This window comes from Bos mutus, chromosome 16 (assembly GCF_027580195.1).
Source record: "Bos mutus isolate GX-2022 chromosome 16, NWIPB_WYAK_1.1, whole genome shotgun sequence".
Taxonomy (NCBI): domain Eukaryota; kingdom Metazoa; phylum Chordata; class Mammalia; order Artiodactyla; family Bovidae; genus Bos; species Bos mutus.
Window position 1 is genome coordinate 73,970,785 of NC_091632.1, and position 17,411 is coordinate 73,988,195.

At 38.1% G+C, this 17,411-nt stretch overlaps 2 protein-coding genes across 3 annotated transcripts in view; one reads left to right on the forward strand and one right to left on the reverse strand.

Annotated features, from left to right (window-relative positions):
- RO60 (Ro60, Y RNA binding protein) overlaps positions 1–17,411 on the forward strand; it is a 31,255-nt gene that overhangs the window by 6,244 nt on the left and 7,600 nt on the right. The window contains exons 2-8 of the mRNA XM_070385526.1: positions 7,201–7,799; positions 10,049–10,269; positions 10,877–11,023; positions 11,648–11,785; positions 15,343–15,459; positions 16,239–16,352; positions 16,627–16,773. Of these exons, the coding sequence (XP_070241627.1) occupies positions 7,220–7,799; positions 10,049–10,269; positions 10,877–11,023; positions 11,648–11,785; positions 15,343–15,459; positions 16,239–16,352; positions 16,627–16,773 (1,464 nt within the window). The 5' untranslated portion in view covers positions 7,201–7,219. The remainder of the gene's footprint in view (positions 1–7,200; positions 7,800–10,048; positions 10,270–10,876; positions 11,024–11,647; positions 11,786–15,342; positions 15,460–16,238; positions 16,353–16,626; positions 16,774–17,411) is intronic.
- Positions 13,376–17,411, reverse strand: part of GLRX2 (glutaredoxin 2) — a 29,925-nt gene continuing 25,889 nt past the window's right edge. Inside the window, exon 5 of one of the 2 annotated variants that reach the window (XM_070385529.1) lies at positions 13,376–16,004. The gene's annotated coding sequence lies outside the window, so the exon portion shown is untranslated. Of the gene's footprint in view, positions 16,005–16,438; positions 16,756–17,411 lie in introns of those variants that run through there. The other variant, XM_005897394.2, reaches the window with a different exon arrangement.

Here is a 17,411-nt window from a genome sequence, read left to right on the forward strand (position 1 = left end):
CTACACAAGCAAGTAGACAGGTACCATAGCTGTTAATGATGTTTTATGTTGCATCCTGGAAAGTACTTTCACAGAAGCATATGAAAAAAGTGAACAGTTTCTCTTGCAGAAATATTGAAAAGATACATGGTCAGAGTTGTCATTAATGTAAGACTTAAGGGAAGATTCCATTGGTACAGCTATGAATAAGTAATTTCATTTCTTATAATAGGAATTATAAAAATTACATTTCTTTTTCAGGCATCTTCCCTAGAATTAAAGTTCATTTTGCTGCTTGGTGTACAAAAGATACTTGAATACCTAATATTAAACATATTAGAAGAATTTACAGAGAAATACTATCCTCAGATGACTATTTTACTCAGAACTCATTACTTTGTAACTTTTTCATGTTTTATTTTTCTTAACTGTATTTCTGTTACCTGCATATAGTACATTTATTATTTTATTCTGATTACAGAATTTATGTTAAAGAATTATGTTTTTAATTGTATGCATTGAGACTTATTTTTAAAGTAAATGTTACAGGAAAGAAAAGCAAGTCATGCATAATACTTAGATAAATGGTTCAGAGAAATCAACTTTAATGTTACTGGTGCTGTCCTGTGCTTAGTTGCTCAGTCATGTCCAACCCTTTGTGACCCCATGGACTGTAGCCCACCAGGCTCTTCTGTCCATAGGGATTCTCCAGGCAAGAATACTAGAGTGGTTTACCATGCCCTCCACTAGGGGACATTCCCAACCCATGAATCAAACTGGGTTCTCCTGCATTGTAGGCAGATTCTTTACCAGCTGAACTACCAGGGAAGCCCTGCTTAGTTATTCTTAAATATATATTAGTAATTATTTAAAAATGATATTCTAGAGGAGTGATACACAAGTAAGACCTGGTCCCCACTCTCAAGGGAACCATTATGTTAGCTGGGTGTGTCACAAAGAATATAATACAAGGGAAAACTTGGAAAGGAGGGGGTTTTAGGTTTATACTGGGACCTTGGACTCACCACCAGGACCTTGGTGCAGGAAAGCTGGGGTAGTAGTATAATCTGATAATTGAATGTCATTTCACACTCATCCAACAAACATAACTAGTAAGCAAGAATGGCCTGGTTGAAGTAACACCAGAGAGAGTTTTTGTAAAATCTAAAGGAGAGGCCAGTAATGTCAAATGCAGTATAAAAATCAAAATAATAATTTCTACTGGAATTAGTGATTAATGTTATCAGTCTTTGAGAAGGCAGTTAGTCTTTTTGGATTGAAAAGAAGAGGTAAATGCCATGCTGAAAAGAGGTTAAGAATACATAGAAAAAGCACCATCCACTACACCAGGAGTTTCAGCCTGTGCTGCTCTCAGTCACTGTAAATCAGTCCCCAGTGACTGATAGAATATGACCACTGCCTCTCCGACACCACCTGAGGACACCACTTGAGGCCGAGGCCTGCCCTGACATTCACTACTTTGTATCAGTTCAGTTCAGTTCAGTTGCTAAGTCGTGTCTGACTTTTTGCGACTCCATGAATCACAGCACACCAGGCCTCCCTGTCCATCACCAACTCCCGGAGTTCACTTAGACTCATGTCCATCGAGTCAGTGATCCCATCCAGCCATCTCATCCTCTGTCATCCCCTTCTCCTCCTGCCCCCAATCCCTCCCAGCATCAGTCTTTTCCAATGAGTCAACTCTTTGCATGAGGTGGCCAATGTACTGGAGTTTCAGCTTCAGCATCAGTCCTTCCAAAGAAATCCCAGAGCTGATCTTCTTTGTATCAGAGCCGTATTGAAATACTGACACTGCTATTTCCACACAATCCAAATCTCTGTCCCCCTTAGTTATATTCAGAACGTGAGGCTTTCTCCCACTTACTCCTTACCTACCTTCTCCCAAGCACTGTGTGTTCCCCGCTCTGAGACCCAGTCCTAGTCACCAGACTTACTTCCCCACTGGGAACGCAGTCATTTCCTTGTTTCTCTTTCTCCCTCAGAGGGGCCCTTACCCGTCCCCATCACCCTTAGGGAAAGGGATAGCTCTTTTGCTGTCAAGGCCAGTCTCCACGTGGATGCTCTGAGCAGCTTTCAGGGATCTCATTGCCTCACTAAACACCCTTCCTCCACTGCCTTCAACTGTCCAAATTAAACTTCCAACCTCAGCCTCCTGTCCTCTCATCTGAAAAGGTGAAAAGATTTTTCCTCTATGTCCCACCTTCGCTTTTCTCTTGCCTTTATAACTTTCCTTCTATAAAAGAGCATTTACCCGTGAAGGCTCTTCCTTGCTGTGTGCCCTCTTCACCACACTGGAATCCAGCTGTTTCTTGCTGCGATTGCCTCTCTTCAGCATTCCTGTTGCCAATTTCAGCCTTATTTACTTGATTACCAAGTGTTTGACATTACCAGCCATTCACTCCGTGAAATTCTCTGTTATGATCTATGATAATCACTTCCTCTTGATTTAAAGTCTGTGGGCCTCTCCTATTTCTCCTTCAAAGGACCCTTTTGTCCTTAGCTTTTAATTGTTGATATTCACCAGGATTCTATCTTTAGCCTTCCCTACAGTATATAAACATGCTCAAGCTTTTATCATCTTCAAAATTTTTTTTCTTTTGCTTTATTTTACTGCCTTACTTGTCAACATTGCTTTGCAGTATTCTTACTTCCTTTTCTAAACTTTAAAGACAGAGCAAGATTACAGATACCCCTTACTGGAATGCATTCCCCAAACTTTATATACCAGTTTTTCAGCCTTCTTGGATTATTGAGACAGCATTAGTTTATCCTCCTCTGTTTATTCACTTTTCTATTAAAGCACTTGATTACAAGTGCTTTATCAATTGGATATAAAGTTGTGCATAATTGTATATAAATTGAGGTATAAATAAATTTCTACCACATCATACAGACTGATTTCCCTGAGAGCAGGAAAAGTTTTGAAAATCTTATTTTTAATGGAACAGAAATTTCCTTCATGCCTTACACATAGTATGTAGTAAATGCTGGTTGAGGATTTTGTTGGCTGTGTCACTGTGGTGTTGGCCATGGGGAGAAGCCCAGTGCACTGTAGTGGTGCAGGCAGGAGACCTGAGAGTAAACACTTGTAGAGAGAACAGCAGTGGAAAGCAGTGGATGATTGTGGTTACTCTATTAGGAGGATAAAAAGTGATACTGCTGCCAGTCAGTCAGTTCTAGTGGCTTTAGAGATAATGGAAGGAGGAAAAAGTGGGTAGTTACAGATGACACAAACTAAATGAGCACTGTTGATCAGGATGTTAATCAGAATGCTCTCAGCTACAGGTAACAGAAAACCTATCAACAATTTAAACAGTAAAGATACATTAGGCTTCCCCGGTGGCTCAGAGAGTAAAGAATCTGCCTGCAATGCAGGAGACCTAGGTTTGATTCCTGGGTTGGGAAGATCCCCTGGAGAAGGAAATGGGAACCCACTCCAGTATTCTTGCCTGGAAAAATCCCATGAATAGAGGAGCCTGGTGGGCTATGGTCCATGGGGTTGCAAAGAGTCAGACACAACTAAGCAGCTAACACTAACACACTATGATATATTAATACATTTCTAAGTTCCAGGTAACTTGATAGTATCAATGGCCTAGGCTCTTTTTTTTTTTTTTTAAATCTTTTCTGGCTCTGCCATCCTTATTTGTATGTCATCTTAAACTGGCTCCCCCATGATTCAAGATAGCGGACACCACTTCAGGCATCATGTGCTGCAAATGAGTATCTCAAAGCAGAAAGAGCATGCCTTTTTTATTTTCCTTTTTTTATTAATTTATTTTAATTGGATTTACTTGTATTTACTTTACAATATTGTGGGTTTTGCCATACATTGACATGAATCAGTCACAGGAGTACATGTGTCCCACCTCCCTTCTCATCCCATCCCTCTGGGTTGTCGCAGTGCACCGGCTTTGAGTGCCCTGTTTCATGCATCGAGCTTGGACTGGTCGTCTGTTTCACATATGGTAATATACATGTTTCAATGCTATTGTCTCAAATCATCCCACCCTTGGCTTCTCCCACAGAATCCAAAAGTCTGTTCTTTATATCTGTGTCTCTTTTGCTGTCTTGCACATAGGGTCATCATTGCTGTCTTTCTAAATTCCACATATATGCATTAATATATCGTGTTGGTGTTTTTCTTTCTGACTTACTTCATTCTGTATAATAGGCTCCAGTTTCATCCACCTCATTAGAACTGACTCAAATGCGCTTTTTAATAGCTGAGCTTACTCATTGGAAGGAAAGTTATGTCCAACCTAGATAGCATATTCAAAAGCAGAGACATTACTTTGCCAACAAAGGTCCATCTAGTCAAGGCTATGGTTTTTCCTGTGGTCATGTATGGATGTGAGAGTTGGACTGTGAAGAAGGCTGAGCGCCAAAGAATTGATGCTTTTGAACTGTGGTGTTGGAGAAGACTCTTGAGAGTCCCTTGGACTGCAAGGAGATCCAACCAGTCCATTCTAAAGGAGATTAGCCCTAGGTGTTCTTTGAAAGGAATGATGCTAAAGCTGAAACTCCAGTACTTTGGCCACCTCATGAGAAGAGCTGACTCATTGGAAAAGACTTTGATGCTGGGAGGGATTGGGGGCAGGAGGAGAAGGGGATGACAGAGGATGAGATGGCTGGATGGCATCACTGACTCGATGGACGTGAGTTTGAGTGAACTCCGGGAGTTGGTGATGGACAGGGAGGCCTGGCGTGCTGCGATTCATGGAGTTGCAGAGTCGGACACGACTGAGCACCTAAACTGAACTGAATATTCCATTGTGTGTGTGTACCACAGTTTTCTTATCCATTCGTCTGCTGATGGACATCTAGGTTGCTTCCATGTCCTGGTTATTGTAAACAGTGCTATGATGAACATTGGGGCACACGTGTCTCTTTCAATTCTGGTTTCCTCAGTGTATATGCCTAGCAGTGGGATTGCTGGGTCGTATGGCAGTTCTGTTCCAGTTTTTAAAGGAATCTCTACACTGTTCTCCATAGTGGCTGCACTAGTTTGCATTCCCACCAACAGTGTAAGAAGGTTTCCTTTTCTCCACACCCTCTCCAGCATTTATTATTTGTAGACTTTGATAGCAACCATTCTGACTGGCATGAGATGGTACCTCATTGTGGTTTTGATATGCATTTCTCTGATAATGAGTGATGTTTAGCATCTTTTCATGTGTGTGTGAGCCATCTGTATGTCTTCTTTGGAGAAATGTCTGTTTAGTTCTTTGGCCCATTTTTTGATTGGGTTGTTTATTTTCCTGGTATTGAGCTGCATGAGCTACTTGTATATTTTAGAGATTAATTTTTTGTCAGTTGCTTCATTTGGCATTATTTTCTCCCATCTGAAGGCTGACTTATAGTTTTCTTTGTTGTGCAAAAGCTTTTAAGTTTAATTAGGTCCCATTTGTTTATTTTTGCTTTTATTTCCATTACTCTGGGAGGTGGGTCATAGAGGACTTGCTGTGGTTTATGTCAGAGAGTGTTTTGTCTATGTTTTCCTCTAGGAGTTTATAGTTTCTGGTCTTACATTTAGATCTTTAATCCATTTTGAGTTAATTTTTGTGTTTGGTATTAGAACATTTTGTAGTTTCTTTCTTTTACAGGTGGTTGACCAGTTTTCCCAGCACCACTTGTTAAAGAGATTGTCTTTTCTCCATTGTATATTCTTGCCTCCTTTGTCGAAGATAAGGCATCTGTAGTTGTGTGGATTCATCTTTGGGCTTTCTATTCTGTTCCATTGATCTATATTTCTGTCTTTGTGCCAGTACCATACTATCTTGATGACTGTAGCTTTGTAGTATAGTCTGAAGTCAGGCATGTTGATTCCTCCAGTTCCATTCTTCTTTCTTAAGATTGCTTTGGCTATTTGAGGTTTTTTTGGTGTTTCCATACAAATAGTGAAATATTTGTTCTAGTTCTCTGAAAAATACCATTGGTAGCTTGATAAGGATCGCAATGAATCTATAGATTGCCTTGGGTATACTCATTTTCACTGTATTGATTCTTCCGATCCATGAACATGGTATATTTCTCCATCTATTTGTGTCATCTTTGATTTCTTTCATCAGTGTTTTATAGTTTTCTATATATAGCTCTTTTGTTTCTTTTAGAGAACATGCCTTTTTAAGAGTCCAGGCCCCTTTTTAAGAGGGAAGGAGACCTCCGAAGTATTACCAGCAGATTTATTGTGTCTCACTGGCAGGAGCTGTGATACTTGCCCAATACCTGTACCAGTCACATGGCAAGAGGATTGAGAACATCACCTGGGGACTCATAACTGGTACCAAAACTCAGGCCTCAGCCAGACATTCTGAATTGTGAAAGAAACTAGGAGGGGATGGGGCGAATGGGACCCATCATTTTATGTTTAAACTAGCACTTCGAGTAATTCTGATGCCCATAGACTATGAGAACCACTGTTTAGAGCAATCCAGATTCATCCCTTGGGGCTGGGGAATGTCCCCTGAAGGATATTACTACCAGAAAGAGGATAATAGTTAGAAAAGAGGAGGGAGGAACAGATGTTGGGTACACAAGAAGAGCTTGTCTGCAGTCACTGTGTCAGAGACCATTACTGCCCCGCCCCCACCCCTTCTCCTCTCCCTCTGCTCCTCTGGACTCCACCCTAGCTGCCTGCTCACACTCTGCAGCAGCAAACTACATCAAAAATGCAACTTCTTGACTGTCACTTCTGATCGTCATACCATAACTTACTTAAACAATATTTTTAAATTAAAATATTTCATGGCAGATTTCAATAAGCCTAGATTAATAAACGGTTTTCCTTTTTATAATCTTATCATTTCTATCTAGCTGTAAATTTTGGGTTTTTTTCCTGGGGAAAATAGTGATAGTGGGGCTTCCCTCATAGCTCGGTTGGTAAAGAATCCGCCTGCAATGCAGGAGACCCCGCTTCGATTCTGGGTCGGGAAGATCCCCTGGAGAAGGGATAGGCTACTCACTCCAGTATTCTGGCCTGGAGAATTCCATGGATTGTATAGCCCATTGGGTCTCAAAGAGTCGGACACAACTGAGCGACTTTCACTTTGGGCATTTGTATTTTTCAAAAAAATTCCAAGATAATTCTGTTAATGCATCTGGATTTTTAAAGGTGATTACAAGTTTTTCTGTTAAATTGTAGTTTCCATGATACAGAATTCTATTATTTTCTTGTAATAACATTTTGCTTTTTGATAGGCTTCCTAAAGACAGAAAAATGGAGGAATCTGTAAACCAAATGCAGCCACTGAATGAGAAGCAGATAGCTAATTCCGAAGGCGGATATGTGTGGCAAGTCACTGATATGAATCGGCTACACCGGTTCTTATGTTTTGGTTCTGAAGGTGGGACTTACTATATCAAAGAACAGAAGCTGGGCCTTGAGAATGCCGAAGCTTTAATCAGATTGATTGAAGATGGTAGAGGATGTGAAGTGATACAGGAAATAAAATCCTTTAGTCAAGAAGGCAGAACCGCAAAGCAGGAACCCACGCTCTTTGCCCTCGCCATTTGCTCCCAGTGTTCTGACATAAGCACCAAACAAGCCGCCTTCAAAGCTGTTCCTGAAGTTTGTCGCATCCCTACACACCTGTTTACTTTTATCCAGTTTAAGAAAGATCTGAAGGAAAGCATGAAGTGTGGCATGTGGGGTCGTGCCCTCCGGAAAGCTGTAGCAGACTGGTATAATGAAAAGGGTGGCATGGCCCTCGCCCTGGCAGTTACAAAATACAAACAAAGAAACGGCTGGTCTCACAAAGATCTGTTAAGATTGTCACATCTTAAACCTTCCAGTGAAGGTAAGTATGAGATCTTCATGGCGACAGGTGAGGTACAGATATCCAGTAAATGGCAAATTTGTATTTGTCATCAGACAATTGTGTAATATTTTCTAGAAATAGTCTTTCAGTCTCAAGACACTGATTGACTAATTCATATGTTTAATGCCAACCTGGAATTAAACACCTACACATTAATGATTAAGAATCAAATGACAGATTTGCAGGTTGATATTCTAAATCTTGGGGCTTCCTATGTGGCTTAGTGGTAAAGAATCCACCAGCCAGTGCAGGAGATGCAGGTTCAATCCCTGGGTCAGGAAGATGCCCTGGAGTAGGGAATGGCAACCCACTCCAGTATTCTAGCCTGGAAAATCCCATGGACAGAGGAGCCTGGTGGCCTACAGTCGAGTCGGACACAACTGAGCAACTAAGCACGTCCTTGGACATACATTCCATGGAACCTAAAGGCTACCTGAAGTAGTTCTGAACTTAACAGACTGTCTTCAAGCAGTCATCCAGAGGTCATGGTAACTTGGGGCAGTTTTTCTGTGTCTATGAGAAGAGACTTTTGAGAAGTTATTTGGATCTACAATGACTCTTTAGTCCTTAGAAGGGAAATAAGAAAAACTTTTGCACAGGATTAATTTTGAATGTGAACACTCACAAAATGAACATGTGCAAAGTTGACATTTTTTCTTACAGCAGAGGTGAAACTTGAAATGACAGCCCCTCAGAGGAGTTCAGATTTCAGTTCTACTTATTACTGTGTGTCCATAAACCAAGTAACTGAACCTGTCCGAGTTTCTGTATCTTCATCTATTAAAAAAAGGTAGAAAGGGAATAGCCCTTGAAATTATTGTGACTAACAGTGGTAGTGTATATCAGAATACTTAGACACAGTTTCTGACACAAGTAAAGGGCAGTGTTGGTTGCTTCTCCTCCTTCCTACACGTCTTGTGTGGTGATGTCTTCATACATGAAATCTCCTCAGTAGTTCCTGTTTCACCACTTTTTTCTAAAACTACAAATGAACTTTTTCAAATGAAATTTAAGCAATAAATTACTGTAAATATTTATATACATAAACACATGTATATTTTGACTTTTTATTAGAAATTACATCCTTGTTATATTTATTTATTTGGGTACCATGTAGCTTGTGGGATCTTGGTTCCCCCATGAGGAATTGAATCCATACCCCCTGCAGTGAAAGCACATAGTCCCAACGACTGGACTGTCAGGAATTCCAGATTTCACATTAAGATGTGTAAGACAGCAGAGTCACAACTCTTTAGAAGTTCCTGTGTGTGAGTATTAACTTTTAGTCAGATTATTTAGAGTTCAGAAATAGCACATAGGCTCAGTCTGCCTTAGAGGTGTATTTTAGTTGGCCTGAACTATATTTTAAGGGGGAAAAATGAATTATTTGCCAGTGTTACTTAAAAATCCATATTGTACCTTATATTGAAAATACATTCCTGTAGCAGCACCAAGCCAAATTTTTTTTTTCCAATTATTTCACTAAAATATCTGTCAGGTATATTGTTTAATTCTCCAGTCATGACCACTATTATATCAATGACCTCTTTTATTTATTTTACCTACCTTCCCCCCATAGACCTTGAAATTTGATAGTTATGTCCCCCCACTGTTTTACAGAAGTGGAAACTAAGGCCTTAGATAATCACACATGCATATAGGCTAGAATCCAGATTTCCTCACCCCCCCCAACCCAAAGCTTTTTCAACTATTAAAGGAATTATAGAAGAAATGGACACATTATTTAGGCCTGTAATACTTTCTCAGCTATTAAAAATTACAAGGTACCTACCTGCCTGTCCACTTCACTTATCTCTGTAATTTACAAATGCATGTTTATTTAGCAGGTAAAGGGGCAAGTGAATATGAGATTAACTGAGGTAGATCTATACATTTGTGAATTGAGAATGTGGACCTGAGATAGTTACTGTGTACTAAAGGTTCCATTGCTATTGCTTCCCAAAAAAAAGCTCTGAAATAAAATGACTTTGGAGTCATTAGACTTCAAAACACATTAGGTTAGAGTTTTACCTCCAGAGCCTCATGGGATAGGCAAAAATTAGTTGACTCCATTTCCTTAAGTGCGTTTGTCATATTATGGGAAGTAGCATCCTGGTTTAAACTCCTTTGTATCTAGATGTGTCATTCACATAAGGTGTTCTCAGTAACATGTCCAGTTTTTTACCTGCTAATCCTACATGCCGTTTTAATTCTTTCTTTTGTTGAAGGACTTGCTATTGTCACCAAATATATTACAAAGGGCTGGAAAGAGGTCCATGAAATGTATAAAGAAAAAGCACTTTCTGTGGAGGCTGAAAAACTATTAAAGTATCTCGAGGCTGTAGAGAAAGTGAAGCGCACAAAAGATGAACTGGAAGTCATTCATCTGATAGAAGAGCACAGACTGGTTAGGGAACATCTCCTAACAAATCACTTAAAGTCTAAAGAGGTAAGAAAGTTATAATACATTCCAGCATATGAGTAAACATGAGGAACTTAGGCTGTGTAGTAAAAGGATAAATTTTGCTAATGCTTTTAACATATATTAATACTTAAAAATTTTTTTGCCATACTGCATGGTTTGTAGGATCTTAGTTCCTTGACCAGGGGACCAGGAATTGAACCTAGGCCCCTGTCAGTGAAAGTGCCAAGTGCTAACCCCTTGACCGCCAGGGAATTCCCTAAAAACTTTAAATATATCTTAAAATTAACATTTATTTAAAACACCTGGGCACAATGCCCAGCTGTAGTTGGCAATTTTTAAGTATTAGTTCCATTCCAGAAAATGTATTGGTTAGTTTACCTCACTAATTAAATAAATAAAATTCTTATATACAGTTCCTTCACAAAATATAATGTACTTAACTTTATTACTCTAATAAAGAGCAGGTTACTTTGTTCCATGAGCCTTTGACCAACCCACACAAATTTTTATTTAGAAAGTGGTCCAAACCCCCAAAAGAAAGCCTTAAAGACTATTATTAATTGATATGTCTGTGTTACATGTATTCATTTCCCCTTAATTCCTTTTATTTCTACCTATCTTATTGCAATAGGTATGGAAGGCTTTGTTACAAGAAATGCCTCTCACAGCATTACTAAGGAATCTGGGAAAGATGACCGCTAATTCAGTGCTTGAACCAGGAAATTCAGAAGTGTCTTTAGTATGTGAAAAGCTGTGTAATGAAAAACTGTTAAAAAAGGTAAGTGTTACCTTTGCAGTGCTATGCTATGCTATGCTAAGTCGCTTCAGTCATGTCCGACTCTGTGCGACCCCATGGACGGCAGTCCACCAGGCTCCCCCGTCCCTGGGATTCTCCAGGCAAGAACACTGGAGTGGGTTGCCATTTCCTTCTCCAATGCAAGAAAGTGAAAAGTGAAAGTGAAGTCGCTCAGTCGTGTCCGACTTTTAGCGACACCATGGACTACAGCCTACCAGGCTCCTCCATCCATGGGATTTTCCAGGCAAGAGTACTGGAGTGGGGTGCCATTGCCTTCTCTGGTTACCTTTGCTAACTACTACTAATTGAAACAACTGGCTCTTAAATTTTGGAAATGGAGTCAGGGAATTTTTTAGGTGTTTTGAGACTTTTATCATACGACATTGCATTGACTCTGAAATCTAAGTTTAATATGTCCTCATTTTTCTCTTTATGAAATAGATTTGTTAGCTATAAATAACAAATAACAAAATAATTTATTAGCTATAAATAACAAAATAATTTATTAGCTATAAATAACAAATAACAATAACAAAAATCTAAGAGACATGATTACTGTTTTTCACTTGAATTTGACATTCGCTTTCTGTCTCTGTCATGTTCTAGGCTCGTATACATCCATTTCATGTTTTAATTGCGTTAGAAACTTATAAGACAGGTCATGGGCTCAGAGGAAAACTGAAGTGGCGCCCCGATGAAGAAATTCTGCAAGCTCTGGATGCCGCTTTTTATAAAACATTTAAGGTAATGGTTTGAGTTTTGTTTGAAAACAAAAACCCAATTAGGATTTAGAAACACATTTTAAAGATGATATTAGTAGTTTAACCATTTTTGATTAGGTATTCATCTGTTCATGTGAAAATGAATATATAATTATGATTATATTCATAAGCTTATGAATAAAGTATTTGTCTCTACCTTTGGACAACAACCAGACATCAACCATTAAATTTTGATGTTTTAAATTACTAAATTTAAAAATTTGCATTCCTGTGGAGTCTAGGGACTTGATCTTCTGTCCTGTTTTCCTCATTAATCAGTAGTAGATGTCCTCTGTCTTGATAGGGAATAATCTTTTTTACAAATGGAAATTCTATATCAGAGCCATAAGTTAAAACTTTTTGGTTTTAAAAAAGTCTTGCTCTTGAACAAAGTATTAGCAACCAAATTCAGCAGCATACTAAAGAGAGTATACAAGTGAGAGTCACCCTCAACATACAAGGATCATACAATATAAGAAAAATCAATGTAATATAACATCATGTTAAAAGATAACACATGATATCTCAATTGATGCAGAAAAAGCATTTGACAAAATCTTGTACCCTTTCTGATTTAAAAAAAAAAACAACTCTCAGTAAACCAGGAATGGAAGTGAGCTTCCTTAGTGTGATAAAGGTCATGTGTAAAAAACCCACAGCTGTCATCATACTCAGGGGTAAAAGATTTAAATCATTTCCCTTAAGATCAGAAACAAGACCAGGATGCCCACTTTTCCCACTTTGATTTACATTTACTGGAAGTTCTAGCAGTTACGAAAGGAGAAGAAATATTAAAATGTATCCAGGTTGTTTTCATTTTCATTTAAAAATTTTTTATTATAAAAATTGTTTTGTCCACTCCTGCAGCATGCAGGATCTTAGTTCCTCAACCAGGGATTGAACCCATGCCCCCTGCAGTATAAGTGTAATCTTAACCGCTGAACCACCAGGAAAATCTCAGTCCAGGTTGGAAAGGGAGAAAAACTATCATGTTCTCAGATGATTAGATCTTACATGGAGAAGACCATAAAGAATTCACAAAATAGGATTTCCCTGGAGTCTAGTAGTTAGGACTCCACCCTTCCACTGCAGGGGGCACAGGTTCTATCCCTGATCGGAGAACTAAGATCCCACATGCCACGTGGCATGACCAAAAAGAATTTTTTTTAAAAATTCCACAAAATAATATTAGATCTAGCAAATGGATTCAGCAGAGTTGCAGGATATAAATTCAGCAGGAAAAAATCAGTAGTATTTCTATACACTAGCAATGAACAGTCCAAAAACAAAATTAAGAAAACATTCCATTTACAACAGCATCAAAAATAATGAGAAACTTTGGAGTAAATTTAACTATGGGGTGTAAGACTGAGTTACTGAAAACTGCAAAACACTACTGAAAGAAATTTAAGAAGAAATAAATAAATGAGAAGACATCCGGTGTTCCTAGTTTGGAAGACTTCATAACGTTAAGATGCTGGTGTACCCAAAGCAATCTACAGATTCTGTGTGATCCCTGTGGCATGTTTAGCAGAAACAGAAATCCCCATCCTAAAATTTATATGGACTCTCAAAGGAACCCAAATTGGGAAACCTAATGTTGAAAAAAAAAAGTTGGAAGACCCACACTTCCAAATTTAGGATTTCAAAAGTTACTACAAAGCTACAGTAATCAAAACAGTGTAGTACTGGCATAAACACGACATGTACACCAACAGGGCAGAGCAAAACTCGCACATGTATGGTCAATTGATTTTTGACTAGAGTGTCAAGACAATTCAATGGAGAGAAGACATAGTCTTTAACAAATGGTGCTGGGGAGCTTGGATATCCACATGCAAAAAAGTGAAGCTGGACCATTACTTTACACCACATACAAAAATTAACTCAAAGTGACCTGTAGATAAGACTTAAAACTACACAGCTGTTAGAAGAAGACGTATTATAAAAGCTCATGACCCTGGGTTTGGCAGTAGCTTCTTAGATGTGATATCAAAAGCACAGACAACAAAAGGAAAAGAAAAGTAGATAAATTTTGACTTCATCAAAACTCAAACCTTTTGTGCATCAAAGGACACTGTGAGTGAAAAGATCTGCAGAGAAGGAGAAAATATTTGCAGATCATCTATTTTACAGGGGTATATATATATATATATTTATATACATATGTGTGTGTGTGTATATATATAAAACTCCTACAACTCAAAATACAAACAACCCAATTCAAGACATGAGCAGAGTACTTGAACAGACATTTCTCCAAGGAAGGTAAACAAATGGCCAGTTAAGCACATGCAGAGATGCTCAACATTAGTCATCAGGCAAATGCAAATCAAAACCACAGTGAAATGCCACTTCACACCTAGTTGGATGGCTCTGGCCATCCAAAAATACCACCTCCTATGTATATACCCAAAAGAATTGAAAACTGGAACTCATATAGGTACTCATACCCAGATGTTGATAGAAGGTTTATTCACAGCAGCCAAAAGGTGGGAACAATCTGAGTATTCATCAGATGAATGGACAAGTGAAATATGATATATGCATATAATGGAGTATTCAGCCTTACAAAGTAGTAGAACTTGAAAGATGCTACAGCAGGGATGAACCTTGAAAACATTATGCTAGGTGAAAACAAGCCAGACAGAAAAGGATAAGTATCCTGTGGTTCCACTCATGAGGTTTCCAGAATACACAAATTCATAGATGTAGAAAGTAAAACAGAAGTTTCTTAGGGCTAGAGGTGGGTAAAAATGAGGAGTTATTGTCAGTGGGTACAGGGTTTCTGTTGGGATGAAAAGTTCTGGAATTAGTAATGGTGGTTATATACATACATACATACATACATATGCTGCTGCTGCTGCTGCTAAGTTGCTTCAGTCGTGTCCGACTCTGTGCGACCCCATAGACGGCAGCCCAGTAGGCTCCCCGGTGCCTGGGATTCTCCAGGCAAGAACACTGGAGTGGGTTGCCATTTCCTTCTCCAATGCAAGAAAGTGAAAAGTGAAAGGGAAGTCGCTCAGTCATGTCTGACTCAGCGACCCCATGGACTGTAGCCTACCAGGCTCCTCTGTCCATGGGATTTTCCAGGCCAGAGTACTGGAGTGGGGTGCCATTGCCTTCTCCGATACATACATATATATATATATATAAAATACATTGTGAATGTATTTAATGCTACCGAATTATATACTTAAAAATTATTAGAAAGTAAATTTTATGTTGTTTATATTTTACTACAAAAAAAATTCCTTGCTAGAAATTCCCAGTTTACTTCATGAGGAAAAGTTAAAAAAAAAAAAGGAAGACTGTAACTTCTTTACTAGCTACTAAAGTTATTAAATAGGCCATCTTATTTTCATTGTTTTACCGCTGGTTAAAGCTAAGCATTTCTATATATTTGTCGATTGGTAAATCAAAAATCAAGCCTTTTATCTTAGTCTTTGAATGAAAATTAAGTAAATATGGTATGTTAGAAATTTAATTTATTTACAGTTTCTGTGATTGCTTTTAATGATTGTTTTGTGTTCTCTTTAGACAGTTGAGCCAACTGGAAAGCGTTTCTTACTGGCAATTGATGTCAGTGGTTCTATGGACCAAAGAGTTTTGGGTAGTGTACTCAACGCAAGCACAGTAGCTGCAGCAATGTGCATGGTGAGAACTCCTAAGGCAATTTAGGATTTTGCCATACTGAAAATATTTACCTGGTGCAAAACCAAAAAGTTGGATATGATCAAAAATTATATTTTCACTTGTTTTAAGCAAAGCTTTAAGTCATTGTATATGTATTTGAGTATACTTATATATTCCAGTATTCTTTCCTGGGAAATCCCATGGACAGAGGAGCCTGTCAGGCTACAATCCATGGGGTTACAAAGAGTCAGATACAACTTAGCGACTGAACAACAACAAAAACATACTTATGTATACTTTAATACTTAGGTATATACGATATTGTAGGTATATTGAAAAAGCATGTCTAAAGAAAAATCAGAGTAGAACTTTTAATTTTACAAAAACATATTAAATGTTACTCATATTTTTAAAGAAATAGATAATGCTTAAAGAAATTATTAACGAATATAGATGTTAAAAGATCAAGGACTAATAATAACAGATAGGAGACTTCGGTTCTAGCCTGATTCAGTAGTGAGTAACCATCAGCGAGCTTCTTAGCTTCTCTTCTGTGGGTTTATTGCCTATTTAATAAAATAAGAAGAATAACATATACTCTATTTGCTTTAAAGGATTGTTGTTAAAACTAGTTTCTTTGTAAGAGTTTGTGAAAGTGCTTTGAAAGCTATACTGTTACTGTATAGTTTTCACACACAGTAAGTTCAGAAATAAATCATCATATTTTCTTTTAAAGATGAACTTTAAAAGACTGTATTTGTTTCCCCTGTAGTGAAAATTCCTACTATTGAATTTTTCAGGTTGTCACACGAACAGAGAAAGATTCTTCTATAGTTGCTTTTTCAGATGAAATGGTACCATGTCCAGTGACTACAGATATGACCTTACAACAAGTTTTACTGGCTATGAGTCAGGTAAGAAACTATTTCATGTAGTTTACTTAACATGTATTTTATAATAACTTTGTATTGATGTCATACCTGATATTAATATATGAGAACAAATTACATCTCAGTTTTTCTTACGAGCACAAAGTAAAAAATATACTTTACAAGCTTTCTGAAAGCATATACATTGGCGCTAAACAAGATGATAACGTGTAAAATAGTATTTTTAAGTATTTAATTATTTTGGACATCTCAGTATGGAAATGAGAGCATTTAAGACCACGTTTTTATTCTGAGTTAGATCCCAGCAGGTGGAACTGATTGCTCTCTTCCAATGATCTGGGCTCAAAAGACAAATACAGCTGCTGATGTCTTCATTGTATTCACTGATAACGAGACCTTTGCTGGAAGTGTCCATCCTGCTATCGCTCTGAGGGAATATCGAAAGGTAAAGCAAATTCTAATATTCATTCTCACCCCAAACAAGATTCACTTCTAAAACAGTCAATATATTTTTTTAAGAAATAATACTGAAGGTAGTTGTGTACGTTTGTAAAAGATATACGACACTAGTTCTGGACTCAACAGTACTTGAAGTGAGGAAATACTGAGTACACATATATAATTTATTTCAACCAGTTCCAGATGTACACATTTTAATATCCTTTGCAAACAGTATTTTCAGTAATAATAAAAATTTTTTTTAAATTTAACCACAAACTTTTTAATGATTCAACATCATTTCTGAGTTTTGCTAAGAACTACATAAATGTAAAGCAAAGCTATAATATAATGTGTGCTTTAAGTGTTATGAGTATTTCTGAGTTCTCGTCAGTGCTCTGCAGTTGAACTTTGTGAAATGAGGGAATTGTTCTGTATCTGCACTGTCCAGTATGGAATCTGCTAGTCAGGTGAGAATGTGGAGCCTTTGAACTGTGGCAGGTGTGACTGGAAGTAGAACTAGAACTCGATGAAGAGCAGTGGCTCTCAAAGTGTGGTTTCCCTACCTGCACCTTTTCTTAGCATCACCTGGGACCTTGTTAGAAATGCATGTTCCTGGAGCCCCTGGGAGACCTGCTGAGTCAG